The 14,847-nt window shown below is 46.8% G+C and overlaps 1 protein-coding gene across 8 annotated transcripts in view; it reads left to right on the plus strand.

The window, feature by feature from the left end:
- The window catches only part of LOC310751641 (hemicentin-1-like), an 84,690-nt gene that overhangs the window by 11,153 nt on the left and 58,690 nt on the right, over window positions 1-14,847 (plus strand). For all 8 annotated transcript variants that reach the window (XM_083590997.1, XM_083590996.1, XM_083590989.1 and 5 more), the window contains exon 2: window positions 8,821-9,165. In XM_083590997.1, the coding sequence (XP_083447123.1) occupies window positions 8,821-9,165 (345 nt within the window). The remainder of the gene's footprint in view (window positions 1-8,820; window positions 9,166-14,847) is intronic.

The raw sequence follows: 14,847 nt of genomic DNA on the forward strand, positions 1-14,847 counted from the left end.
GTTACATTACTGTGTCTCGATCATGCCCAGAGGGATGGAAGGATACACTAACCTATTGCTCAGATATTTTACCTTCCTTGTTTGAAGGCTGCTGGTCACTATGTTTCTTGAAGGAAGGGTGCAGGAGGCCCAGTGGTGACCTAACTATGGTTCACTGTGAAGGAAACTGCAAGGACTGGTACCACTGCTTTCGCATAGGCATTGATTCAAAAGATCTTCCAGAGGTTTTCGTGTGTCCAGACTGTCAATCCACTGTGGCCAAATAGATTTTGAAACTGCAAACTGTCATATTCCACAGGTTGGTATAATACAGCAAAATCCAAACATATAGTTTTCATCATCATGGCAGGGATGGTCCTTTTCCATAGAATTCTTATTTATGGAGTTAGTTTTTATATCCTGCTTTTCTCTACTTGAAGGAGTCTCAAAGTGGCTAAAAATCTCCTTTCCCTTCCACCCCCACAACAGACACCTTGTGTGGTACGTGGGGCTGAGAGAGTTCAGAGAGAAGTGTGACTGGCCCAAGGTCACCCAGCAGCTACATGTGGAGGAGCGGGGAAGCGAACCCAGCTCACCAGATTAGAGTCCACCGCTCTTAACCACTACACCACAGAAACGTATCTCTTAAAACTCTGGAGCAAGCTGTTCAGTTCAGCCTCATAGTGAACTGATTTGTGAAGGGAAGGTTGGTGATGAGCAAGATCTGTTCCCATTTCCCAACACAGAGACCATAGAGCAGTTTCTTTTGGGGGCTGAACCTGCAGAGTGTTTCTGTTCAGAATTTCTGTGGCAGAAATTGGCTAAGTGCCTTTATAAACATTCAGCTTCTCAAATTGAACCCCATCATGAAACTTTCCGGTGTAGCTGTTGGAGGTGGAGGGCAGAGAAGGTGCTAGTCCTTACCTCCCTCCTCCCAGCCCCATGATCAGTTGCCCAATGGGCTGAATTTCAGGGCTTTTGCATGTAAAGGGCAAGCTTTTTCTTTACTTGTTTAAATCTTTAAACTTGGGAACAGATATTTTGCTCCATGACCAAAATGACCAAAAGGGTCAGCTTCTAGAGGACTGGAAAGATCATGATTGTACTTCCCCTACCCTCAGCCATAACCCTGTTGAGTATTTTTTGTTATGAGACTGAGTGTTTGGGGCTGATGCTGTAGCATTCTTGTCTGGGGGCTTGATGGAAAAACAGAAAAGTGTCCCTCACCTAACTCTCCAATGCCCTTCAACAAGAATGCTGTAGGTAATATTGCTAAGCCCAAAGGGAGGCAAGAATTTGCTTCAGCTCACTTTGTTAAGGGCAGAGCAAAAGCTATGCGTGTGTCATTCTCAATCAGTCAACTTTCAGGACTGATTTTAGAACCCCATCATGCAAACATGACTATCCACACAGGGACCATCTATTTTTATTTTTTTCTGATACTGGATTTAAAGTTACAGTTACATCTTTTAAAACAGCTGTCAGTATATCACACTGTATTCCACTTGCCTTCCAAAGGAACACGTGGCTCTCCCCACATAGCGGGTTAGGTTGAGACTGCTGATCCAAAGTGATCAGTAATTTTTACGGTAATTACAATCCTGCTTTCCCTTGTACCAGCTTACCTTGACTTCAGTAAGGCCTTTGAAAAGGTCCCTCGTGATATTATCGCAAAAAAACTAGTAAAATGTGGGCTAGACAAAGCTACTGTTAGGTGGATTTGTAACTGGTTGACGGGCTGAACCCAAAGAGTGCTCATCAGTGGTTCACCTTCATCCTGGGGAAAAATGACTATTGGGGTTCCACAAGGTTCTGTCCTGGGCCTGGTGCTATTCAATATTTTTATAAATGATTTGGATGATGGAATAGAGGGCGTGCTAATCAAATTTGCAAATGACTGCAAACTGGGAGGGGTTGCTAATACACCAGAGGACAGGGTCAGAATTCAAAATGACCTGAATAGCCTAAAGAGCTGGGCCAAAACCAACAATATGGAGTTCCATAGGGAGAAATGTAAGGTACTACATCTGGATAGAAAAAATGAAATGCACAGGTGGGGGACACTTGGCTTGACAACAGTACCTGTGAAAGGGATCTGGGAGTCTTAGCTGACCACAAGCTGAATATGAGTCAACAGTGTGATGTGGCAGCTAAGAACGCCAATGCAATTCTGGGCTGCATCAATAGGAGTATAGTGTCTAGATCAAGTGAAGGAATGCCACCTGTAATGGTTATATGGGGTTGCTCGTGCGTAAGTTGCCGCCACTCCTGGCTAGGTTGCCTGGTTAAATCTTTTCCTGGCTGGACAGCCCTTCACTTCGTGGCTGTTTCAGTCGCTAGCAGAATCCGTCAGTGGGCGTTTCTTGAACTTCTTCCAGCAAAGAAGTTCTTTGACGCCAAGTCTATGCCTACTTTCCCTGCGCGGAAGTCTTCTGCGCAGGGTGGGTGTGGGTAGCGGAGGACCTGTGCTCTCCCCGCTGGTCTCCGGCGAAGAGTCCTGGAGCCCCCTCTCCGATTCCCCCATCCGCCCCCCTTTATCTCTGGTGTTACGCTGATTTCCTTCCCCAGCCGATGAGTTCCCTCTCTCCCTGCTGGGCCCTTCTCCGGCATCGCTTGGGAGCCTTGCCTCCACTTCTGGCTCCGATGTCAGTTCCCTGACAGCCACCACACTATTCTGGTTGGTCAGACCACACCTGAAATACTGTGTCCAGTTGAAGAAGGATATTGTCAAGTTGGAGCAAGGAGGGTGACCAAAATGTAAAAGGTCTGGAATCCAAGCCCTATGAGGAGAGACTTAGGGAGCTGGATTTGTTTAATCTAGAGAAGAGAAGATTAAGGAGTGACATGATAGCCATGTTTAAATATTTGAAGGGATGTCATGTTGAAGAGGGTTTCTGCTGTTCTAGAGACTAGGATGCAGAATAATGGATTCAAACTTTGGGAAAAGAGATTCCACCTGGGCGCGGTAATCCGGTCAGGGAAAAAGGGAGGCATACTATGTTTAGGGCACCGTTTCCAGCCCCTTCCCCTTTTCGGGGTGAGCCTAGTGGATCCTAAAAAGGGCTGCTCAGTCATGGATACAGCTGCTGAGCTGCTCAACTGCCTCATTCCTTGAGTCAGAACGACTGACCGCCCATGTGTCGGTTCATGACTAGCGACTTCACATTCCTGCCCCTGTAGCCATTTAGTGATCACCAGGGGGGAGGGTTTGGGGGGGTTGGGTTGGGTTTTTGGAAGACGCCTGTGCGTGAATTTGTTTTATGTGTGTAGATCAGTGCACGCTGACCAATGCACAGCCTTCGCAGTAGGGCTCTGTTCTGATGGCATAAGTAGTCACGACGAACTGGTGGATCCTATCTGCTGCAGCCTTCATCCGCCTTCAGAGCTGTTGTAACACACTGCTTGTTATCACCCACCTGTTCTGCCATTGAGGACTTCTTGGATCATTCTTTGTCTAGCTCCTTCCCTGTTATGTACTAAGCTTGGATCCTAGAACAATAGGCAAGTAGGATCCTAGAATGCAAGAACTGATTGGCTTGCAGGAAAAGACCAATCAGGTTCCAGGAGGGAAGCAGAATCAGCCAGTCAGACGGGACTCATTGTGTAAATAATGTATATAAAAGCCTGAGGTTTGGGGGAAAATTCAGTCACTGTTTTACAAGCTGCAATAAAGAGCATGAAATCACTACAGGACTCTGAGCATATTTAATTTTCTTTGACCTTACCGCCTTGGGTGACCCTGCTGGGAGTACGATATTCCCAACGGCTTTGCTCACAAGGGTCATAGGAATGTGCAAGCCCATTCACCATAACAACTGAGAGAACTGAGATAGATTGCACTGAGCCCTGGTCTCATTAGACAAAGCGTTCCACCAAAAAGGCTCTGGCTCTGGTTGAGGACAGCTGGATATGTTTTGGGCCAGGGACCACCAGTAGGTTGCTGTTAGATGAGCGTCACACTCATGGGGGGTGTATTGGAAGATAATTCCCACAGATAAGAAAGGTCACAGACTGTTTAGGGCTTTAAAGATTAGCACCAAAACATTGAACCTGATTTGATACTCCACCTGGAGCCAATCCAGCTGATGAACAACCAACTGAATGTGGGCTCTCCACAAAGTCCAAGTAAGAACTCATGCATCTGCATTTTAGACCATATGGAGTTTCTGGAGCAGTCTCAAGGGTAGCCCTGCATCTCTCTCTCTCTCACTCTCTATCACATTTATACCCTGCACTCCCCGGCTCAGGTGTACAGCATGTTAAAGTAGTCTAGTCTGCAGGTGACTACTGCATGGATCACCATGGCTAGGTTGGAAAGGGACAGGTACAGTACCGATTGCCTAACCTGACATAGATTCAAAAATTCCAGTTTGGCTACATTTGTGACCAATGCCTCCATAGAGACAGAAGCATCCAGGATCACAAAGGGACTCCTGATGGCAGCTACAGGTGACTATTGAGCCCCATGAAGAGCTGGGAGCTGGCAAACTGAACTGAAATAATTCTGGCCCAGCCATTGGGCGCCCATCTTTAATGGATATAGAGATTCAGCTGACTCCGTTTCCTCCATCCAGACACACCCACCTAAAAATTGGCCAATATATCCAGGGTAGCATCTGGCCAGGGCCATGAAGCAGTAGATCCATGATGTTAGTGGTCAGATCTGTGGTTATGTACAAGATATTTGAATAAAGGGTGAATTTGGGGTTCCCCAATGCAAAAAGTGTGATGATCCATGAGGATCCGTGCTTCAAAACCATGTTTTTGGGCCATGGAGTGGCCAGGAAGCCGTGGATCCGAGTTTTTTGTGGTGCAGGCTGTGCCCATGGCCATGATGTGTGATTTGACAGTGAATTTGGGGTGGCCCAATGCAAAAATCATTAGGATCCATGAGGATCCGTGGTTTGGAACCACGTTTTTGGGCCACGGTATGGCCAGGAAGCCGTGGATCCATGATTTTTGTGTTGCATGCTGTGCCCCTGGCCATGATGTTTGATCTGATGATGACTTTGGGCTGATCTTGTGCAAAAATCATGAGGATCCATGAGGATCCATGCTTCAAAACCACGTTTTTGGGCCACGGTATGGCCAGGAAGCCGTGGATCCGTGTTTTTTGTGGTGGATGCTGTGCCCATGGCCATGATGTTTGATCTGATGGTGATTTTGGGCTGGTCTTGTGCAAAAATCATGAGGATCCATGCTTCTGAACCACGTTTTTGGGCCACGGTATGGCCAGGCAGGCGTGGATCCGAGTTTTTTTGTGGTGCAGGCTGTGCCCCTGGACATGATGTGTGATCTGACAGTGAGTTTGGGTTGGCCCAATGCAAAAAGCATGAGGATCCATGAGGATCCGTGATTCAAAACCACGTTTTTGGGCCATGGAGTCGCCAGGAAGCCATGGATCCGTGATTTTCATGGTGCCGGCTGTGCCCCTGGAGATAATGTGTGATTTAACGGTGCGTTTGGGTTGGCCCAATGCGAAAAGTGTGAGGATCCATGAGGATCCGTTCTTCAAAACCACGTTTTTGGGCCATGCCGTTGCCAGATAACCGTGGATCCTAGTTTTCTGTGGTGCAGGCTGTGCCCCTGGACACGATGTGTGATTTGACAGTGTATTTGGGGTGGCCCAATGCAAATAGCATTAGGATCCATGAGGATCCGACCTTCAAAACCACGTTTTTGGGCTATGGAGTTGCCAGGAAGCCGTGGATCCGAGTTATTTGTGGTGCAGGCTGTGTCCCTGGTTACGATGTGTGATTTGATAGTGAGTTTGGGGTGGCCTAATGTGAAAAGCATAAGGATCCATGAGGATCCGTGCTTCAAAACTCCGTTTTTGGGTCACAGTATGGCCAGGAAGCCGTGGATCCGAGTTTTTTGTGGTGCAGGCTGTGCCCATGGACATGATGTTTGATCTGATGGTGACTTTGGGCTGGTCTTGTGCAAAAATCATGAGGATCCATGAGGATCCATGCTTCGGAACCACGTTTTTGGGCCACGGTATGGCCAGGCAGGCGTGGATCCGAGTTTTTTGTTGTGCAGGTTGTGCCCCTGGCCATGATGTGTGATTTAACGGTGGGTTTGGGTTGGCCCAATGCAAAAAACATGAGGATCCATGAGGATCCGTGCTTCAAAACCACATTTTTGGGCCACGGAGTGGCCAAGAAGCCATGGATCCGTGATTTTCATGGTGCCGGCTGTGCCCCTGGACATGATTTGTGATTTAACGGTGCGTTTTGGTTGGCCCAATGCGAAAAGTGTGAGGATCCATGAGGATCCGTGCTTCAAAACCACGTTTTTGGGCTGTGGTATGACCAGGAAGCTGTGGATCCGTGATTTTTGTGGTGCAGGCTGTGCCCCTGGACATGACGTATGATTTGATGGTGAGTTAGGGGTGGCCCAATGCAAAAAGCGTGAGGATCCGTTAGGATCCGTGCTTTGAAACCACGTTTTTGGGCCACGATATGGCCAGGAAGCCGTGGATCCGAGTTTTTTGTGGTGCAGGCTGTGCCCATGGACATGATGTGTGATTTGTCAGTGAGTTTGGGGTGGCCCAATGCAAAAAGCGTGAGGATCCGTGAGGATCCGTGCTTTGAAACCACGTTTTTGGGCCACGGTGTGGCCAGGAAGCCGTGGATCTCAGTTTTTTGTGGTGCAGGCTGTGCCCCTGGCCATGATGTGTGATTTAACGGTGCGTTTTGGTTGGCCCAATGCAAAAAGTGTGAGGATCCATGAGGATCCGTGGTTCGGAACCACGTTTTTGGGCCACGGTATGACCAGGAAGCCGTGGATCCGTGATTTTCATGGTGCAGGCTGTGCCCCTGGCTATGACGTGTGATCTGACAGTGAGTTTGGGTTCGCCGAATGCGAAAAGCATGAGGATCCATGAGGATCCGTGCTTCAAAACCACGTTTTTGGGCCACGGAGTGGCCAAGAAGCCATGGATCCGTGATTTTCATGGTGCCGGCTGTGCCGCTGGACATGATGTGTGATTTAACGGTGCGTTTTGGTTGGCCCAATGCGAAAAGTGTGAGGATCCGTGAGGATCCGTGCTTCAAAACCACGGTTTTGGCCTGTGGTATGGCCAGGAAGCCGTGGATCCGTGATTTTTGTGGTGGATGCTGTGCCCATGGACATGATGTGTGATTTGATGGTGAGTTAGGGGTGGCCCAATGCAAAAAGCGTGAGGATCCGTGCTTTGAAACCACGTTTTTGGGCCACGGTGTGGCCAGGAAGCCGTGGATCTCAGTTTTTTGTGGTGCAGGCTGTGCCCCTGGCCATGATGTGTGATTTAACGGTGCGTTTTGGTTGGCCCAATGCAAAAAGTGTGAGGATCCGTGAGGATCCGTGCTTCAAAACCAAGTTTTTGGGCTGTGGTATGACCAGGAAGCCGTGAATCCGTGATTTTTGTGGTGGATGCTGTGCCCCTGGCCATGATGTTTGATCTGATGATGACTTTGAGCTGGTCTTGTGCAAAAATCATGAGGATCCATGAGGATCCGTGTTTTTTAACCATGTTTTTGCGCCCCTGCGGCCCCACGAAATAGTGGATGCATGATTTTTTTGATGCTGTCTACAGAGTAAGACATGGTCTACAGTATCATGGTGGTTTTATTTAATTTGAATGAAAAAATCATATGAATTCACGAGGATCCGTGTAGATCCGCCTTTTACCTTTTTCCCCATTTCTCTTAGGTAGTGTTGAGCATAAGCTTTCCTCTTGGTGAGCCACCTTCTCATTGCAAGCACCACCAAGTAGGCATCTCCTTCTATGTCCTCCCGCTTTCTGGAATAGCTCCTCTGTGCCCTGCTCATTCCCCCTGGGCAGGAAAGAAGCAGCCTCTGGGTCTCCTGCCAGGATATGTGGGGAGCAAGGAAGGGGTGGCTCTGCTCCATAATCTCACCCCCCTTTCTTCCCATTCAAAGTCCTCTTCCTCAAATGCTTCAAGCTTCTAGTCTGAGTTCTCAGAGTTCTTCAGAGTTCTCAGAAGGTATAGGGGAACTTGCTCAAAAAAGGCTTCACCCCATGCCCTGGGAACCTACCCCCCAATAAGCTGCATTGTACCCCACAGGTCATTACTATAGTGCAGGGGTCAGCAAACTTTCTCAGCAGGGGGTCAGTCCACTGTCCCTCAGACGTTGTGGGGGGCCGGACTATATTTTGAAGGGGAAAAAATGAATGAATTCCTATGCCCCACAAATAACCCAGAGATGCATTATAAATAAAAGGACACATTCTACTCATGTAAAAACACACTGATTCCCGAACCATCTGCAGGCTGGATTGAGACTGCGATTGGGCCGGATCCAGCCCCCGGGCCTTAGTTTGCCTACCCATGCTATAGTATATGTGTGGGGTGTGTGTCTGTATATTTGCCTGCAAAGGGCCCTCTTCCATCCCTAACCCGCCCAAAAATAGGATATAGAGTAAGGTCACCAGATTTTTTCCAATGAATCCAGGGACACTTTTCAACTTCAACGGATTTTGTCAGGGGATTGTTTTGTAAATCCGGGGACTGTCCCTGGGAAACAGGGACACCTGGTAACCTTAATTTAGAGCAGCTTCTCAATGTATCCAACATATGTCTTCTCAGAGCCTAATTGCAGCACAGATCTAGCTATCTCTTCCCAACCCTCTCACTGCCCTGCCACCAGGAATAGAAGGTTATTTCAAGGCAATGTGGAAGGGGTGATGCTAAACCCAGTTGCCCATTAGATTCACTAGGGCTTGCTTCTGAGTAGACATGCAAGGTAGTTCTAGGTCTTTTTTATCTTCCAAATTGGCTCAAAGCTATTTCAGTATTTCCTCACCTATTTCCCCCCTCTCTCACCCACCCCAAATAGGAAGTTTAAGTCATGGAATGGATAATCCAATATATCAGGTGAACGGAATCATGGGAGAATCAGTCTTGTTTCCTGTAAATGTATCTTCAGCAGTAACAGTGGAGAAAATGGAATGGGACTTTTACCCACAAAGCGGTGGCCTGGGCTATTGGCTGGGGGAATTCAGCCACGGGAAACTGGAGCACCCAAGTCCCACCGACCGGTTTGGACAACGGCTAGACATGGTGAATGAGACAACACTGAGGATCAAAGACCTGGAGTTGGATGATGGTGGGATCTACAATGCTCGCATCTGGTTTACTAAGGCACAGTTTCAAGAACAGAGTTTCAGCCTCATGGTCTATGGTAAGTAACTAGTTTCACTGTCTGAATGCAGAGGAGAGCTACACAGATGATAAAGGGGAAAGTTGAGGGAGCTGGGTGTCTTTGGCCTGAAGGAGCGTCTCCACCCCCATCATTCTGCCCAGACACTGAGGTCCAGCTCTGAGGGCCTTCTGGAGGTCCCCTCACTGCGAGAATCAAGTTTACAGGGAACCAGGCAGAGGGCCTTCTCGGTGGTGGCACCCACCCTGTGGAACGCCCTCCCACCAGATGTCAAGGAAATAAACAGCTATCTGACTTTTAGAAGACATCTGAAGGTAGCCCTCTTTAGGGAAGCTTTTAATGTCTGATGCATTACTGTATTTTAATATTGTGTTGGAAGCTGCCCAGAGTGGCTGGGGAAGCCCAGCCAGATGGATGGGGAAAGAAGAAGAAGAAGAAGAAGAAGAAGAAGAAGAAGAAGAAGAAGAAGAAGAAGAAGAAGAAGAAGAAGGGGCTGAAAGGCATTGGTGTAGCCAAGGTGGTGGGGGCAAGGGGGCAGCTGCCCCACATATGAAGTAAAACAATAGAAATACTTAACTGATCTATCATGTTGGTTCTGCCCCCCTAACAAAAGTCCCCCCCCCCATAAAAACACTGGCTACACCCATGCTGATATTTGAAGGGCTGTCACATGGAAGCTGGAACAAGCTTTTTCTCTGCTGCTCTAGATGATAGGTCCCAAACCAATGAATTTAAATGATAAGAAAGGAGATTTCTACTAAATGTAGCTGTGATGCCTGCATTGCAAGCAGCTGGATTACATGACTCTTGTATTTTATTATAATGGAATAGGATTGACAGCGTTTGGCCGGTTTCTGACAGGCATAAGGTGCAAACATCACATCTTTCCCATTTCTCTTCAAACAGAGCCCGTGCCAGAACTTCAGATTCTCCCCAGAGACGTCTCCAACAGCTCAGGCATATGTGATGTAACCCTGCAATGTCAGGTGTCTGGAAAGGGGGAATTTGACATCTCCTGGAAAAGAGGGGAACCCCTCAGAGACTTAGGAGATGGCTTGGACGGGTACCAGATCTCTGACAATGGCACCAGTCTCCATTTGTTGTGGTGGCCCAACGCCAGTGACTCCACTTTCACCTGCCTGGTCAGAAATCCCATTGGAGAGAAGGACGTCTCCTTCAGCTTGCTCAGCATCTGCCCAACTGATGATGAAGGTCAGTAATTTATTGCACCTTCTTCCAAACGATGCATTGCACCCCTTTACCCCATCACCCCCATATCGCTGCTTGGGGTTGTGAATATATTGGGGCAGGGAAAAGGCAACAGTGGAGGGTCCATTCATGTCTCTGAGGAGTGGGACTCCCAGCCACAAGCATTTGGAAATCTAAGAAGAGTATGTGTTTTTAGAATTAAGAGGTAGAGGGACGCGGGTGGCACTGTGGGTTAAACCACAGAGCCTAGGACTTGCTGATCAGAAGGTTGGTGGTTCGAATCCCCGCGACGGGGTGAGCTCCCGTTGCTCGGTCCCTGCTCCTGCCAACCTAGCAGTTCGAAAGGACGTCAAAGTGCAAGTAGATAAATAGGTACCGCTCCGGCGGGAAGGTTAACGGCATTTCCCTGCACTGCTCGGGTTCGCCAGAAGCAGCTTAGTCCTGCTGGCCACATGACCCGGAAGTTGTACACCGGCTCCCTCGGCCAATAAAGCAAGATGAGCGCCACAACCCCAGAGTCGGCCAAGACTGGACCTAATGGTCAGGGGTCCCTTTACCTTTACCTTTACAGTGGTAGAGCCCCTGCTTTGTTTGCAAGAAGGTCTCAGGTCCAATCCCTTTGGAATCTTCAGGCAGGGCTAGGAATAATAATAATATCTATTATTTATACCACGCCCATCTGGCTGCGTTTCCCCAGCCACTCTGGGTGGCTTTCAACAAAAGATTAAAAATACATTAAAACATGAGTCATTAAAAACTTCCCTAAACAGGGCTGCCTTCAGATGTCTTCTAAACTTCAGATAGTTGTTCATTTCTTTGACATCTGATGGGAGGGAGTTCCACAGGGCGGGCGCCACCACCAAGAAGGCCCTCTGCCTGGTTCCCTGTAACTTGGCTTCTCACAGTGAGAGAACCGCCAGAAGGCCCTCGGAGCTGGACCTCAGTGTCCGGGCAGAACAATGGGAGTGGAGATGCTCCTTCAGGTATACTTGGCCGAGGCCTTTTAGGGCTTTAAAGGCCAGTACCAACACTTTGAATTGTGCTGGGAAACGTACTGGGAGCCAATGTAGGTCTTTCAACACCAGTGTTATATGGTCTCGGAGGCCGCTCCCAGTCCCCAGTCTGGCTGCCACATTCTGGATTAGTTGTATTTTCTGGGTCACCTTCAAAGGTAGCCCCACGGAGAGTGCATTGGAGTAGTCCAAGTGGGAGATAACTAGAGCATGCGTCACTCTAGCAAGACAATCTGCAGGCAGGTAGGGTCTCATCCCTACGTTTCAGATGGAGCTGGTAGACAGCTGCCCTAGACACAGAATTGACCTGTGCCTCCATGGACAGCTGTGAGTCCAAAATGACTCCCAGGCTGCGCACCTGGTCCTTCAGGGGCACAGTTGTCCCATTCAGGACCAGGGAGTCCCCCACACCCACCTGCCCCCTGTCCCCCCAAAACAGTACTTCAGTCTTGTCCCCTACCCTAAACCTGGGGAGTCTCTACCAGTCAATGTAGGCCATATTAAGCTAGATAGACCCAATGGTCTGAGTCAGTACAGGGCAGCTTCCTATGACGGATATCTTCAAGACTCTGGTTTACGTGCTATTCCTACCATGGAGATGAATGTGTATCCCAGATTAAAGGATGATCTCCCGATCATAAAGTTTGAATCTGCACTTTAGTCACCCTTAGAGTAAACCCATGAGACCAATGAGCTTTTAGGTAGTCATGACTAAATTGGGTGACAGTGCTTTTAAGATGTATTTTCTAAGCCTGACTCACTCAACCCTGTTGAGGCTCTAATGCAGGGGCAGTCTGAGTGGAGTCCCCCAGATGTTGCTGGACTCCCAAGGTCCCATCATCCCTGACCTGCTGGCTGCTGAGGATAATGGGAGTTGGAGTCCAACAGCATTGGGAGGGCTACAGGTCGCCTTCTGCTCCCCTGATGTTTCTTTGGAGTCACCCCCCCTTTAAACCCATCTCCAAGTGCCAGATTAAAATTCTGTGCCAGAGTAACCCAGGGAAACCTTGAATGAGGTCTATAAAAGTGGAACGTGTTGGCATAGAGCCAGTGTGGTGTAGTGGTTAGAGTGTTGGACCTGAGAGACCCAGGTTCAAATCCCTACATAGCCATGAAGCTCACTGTGTGACCTTGAGCCAGTCACTAATCCACATCACAGTTTGCTATTTATTTATTTTTTTGCATCCCCCCTTTTCCGTTTTTTAAAAATTGGTTCTCACATATTACATTACAATACAAATGTAATACAATACAACACCATTTCCTACCCATCCCCCCATACATTTACATTTCTATTTCCTCAATCCATCATATTATTCTTTTCTCCTTCCTCCCACTTCCCTCCGCCCCCACTCGGTTTCCTCCACGTTATACAATTTACAATAATCTTTGCATTCTACAACCTTCTCAAATCATCTGTTTTTTCTTCCATCCAGTATTCACATTTTAATCTAGGCATATTAGCATAGCCTTTTTTTGAGCAATATTTTGCCATATATTCATCAAAACATTTCCACTCCTTTTTTAATTTTTGATTTGACTGATTTCTTATTATAGCAGTTAATTTTGCCAAAATTAAATATTCATTTCGTTTACAAATCCATTCCTCCTGTCAAAATTAAATGAAATTAAGGGAAAGGATTTGCTGAATCAATAAATTAGAAATTGGAATACAGAAAGGGGAGGTACGAGGAAGTCGGGGAAGTAAGTTACAAGAAAATAAGGGATTGAAAGTATACTTGTTTTTTATTCTTGTCTGTTTGTATTTTTGTATTTTTGTTTTGTTTTGTCTTTATATAATCTTTGAAACTTTAATAAAAATCTTTTTTTAAAAAAAACAAATCCATTCCTCCTTTGTGGGTATAATTTGTGACTTCCACCTAGCAGCAATCACTATTCTAGCAGCTGTACTTGCATATAGAAAAATCCCCCCCCCCCGTGGTATCTCTTCATCTATCAATCCAAGGAGATATGTCTCTGGTTTCTTTGCTATTGATATTTTCAACATCTTCTTTAGTTCTTTGTGTAAAGTAAAGGTAAAGGGACCCCTGACCATTAGGTCCAGTTGTGACCGACTCTGGGGTTGCGGTGCTCATTTTGCTTTATTGGCTGAGGGAGCCGGCATACAGCTTCTGGGTCATGTGGCCAGAATGATTAAGCCGCTTCTGGCGAACCAGAGCAGCGCACGGAAACACCGTTTACCTTCCTGCCAGAGCGGTACCTATTTATCTCCTTGTACTTGACATTCTTTCAAACTGCTAGGTTGGCAGGAGCAGGGACTGAGCAACGGGAGCTCACCTCGTCGTGGGGATTCGAACTGCTGACCTTCTAATCGGCAAGCCCTAGGCTCTGTGGTTTAACCCACAGCACCACCCGCATCTCGTTCTTTGTGTACTACTATCCAAAATTTCTTATTTTCCTCACACCTCCACCACATATGTATTGTTGTTCCTGTTTCTCCAACACATCTCCAACAGAGGTTGGATTTCAATTTGTATATCTTTGCCAACTTAACCTCACAGTTTGCTATTGTGCTATATCTCAACGGACTCTTACAGGTAGTCAGCAGAGACTCTGGTGGATGATCTGCCTTCCCATCAGCTTCATTTTAACTCTGCCATGTTCTGTAATAATATGGAAGAGGAAATACATATTTAAAAAGAGGTAGGAACATCTCTGTTAATCTGTGACTATGGAATTTCCTCCCTGTTCATATAAGTCATAGAAGTCTTTTGACGCATGTGTTACTCTTATTTCTTCACATGATGATCTTATTCACTGTTTATTTGAATTTTAATACTGAATGATATATTGTTTTTAAACATGTCATATACTACATAGGTAATTTTAAGATGAACAGTATATACATCTGCCTAATAAGCAAACAACGTGTTTCATTTTACACTCTGCAGAAATTGCCTCCACAATTCCAGAGAACCAGCACTCTCCTGCATCACAACAGACAATGAGGAACGTCCCCAAAGTTGGGCATGAGCAGGTGAGATGAGTGTGGAACTGAATGAAAGGAAGGTGACTTGATATAGCAATGGGAGCGTTTCATCTGTTTGGGGGCCACTTAATGCTTATAAAATTATTAACACATTTTTTAAAAATAAAATAAAATAAAAGCAGGTTACAAAATGGTGAGAGTATTAAGCCACAACCTCACCTACCTCCTAATCAACCCATTGATAAGGGTTGCACTCATTTTATTTATTGCATATATTGTATTTCTAGCCCAGCTTTTTTGCCAAAGAGCTCAAGGTGAAGTAAGTGGCTCTCCCTCTTGTCACTCAACCTGTGAAGCAGATTATATAATATTATAGAATTTATATACCGCCCTATAACCAGAGGTCTCAGGCTGGTTCACAGAAAAGATCGTGAAATATAAAATCAAAATAAGAACAATAACCCAATAACACCCCCCTAAAGGCACTGAGAGGCTGTGACTGCCTGTGGCGTTTGCCCTCCTATGTGTGTG

The sequence above is a fragment of the Podarcis filfolensis genome, assembly GCF_964270895.1.
Source record: "Podarcis filfolensis genome assembly, chromosome: 16".
Taxonomy (NCBI): Eukaryota; Metazoa; Chordata; class Lepidosauria; order Squamata; family Lacertidae; genus Podarcis; species Podarcis filfolensis.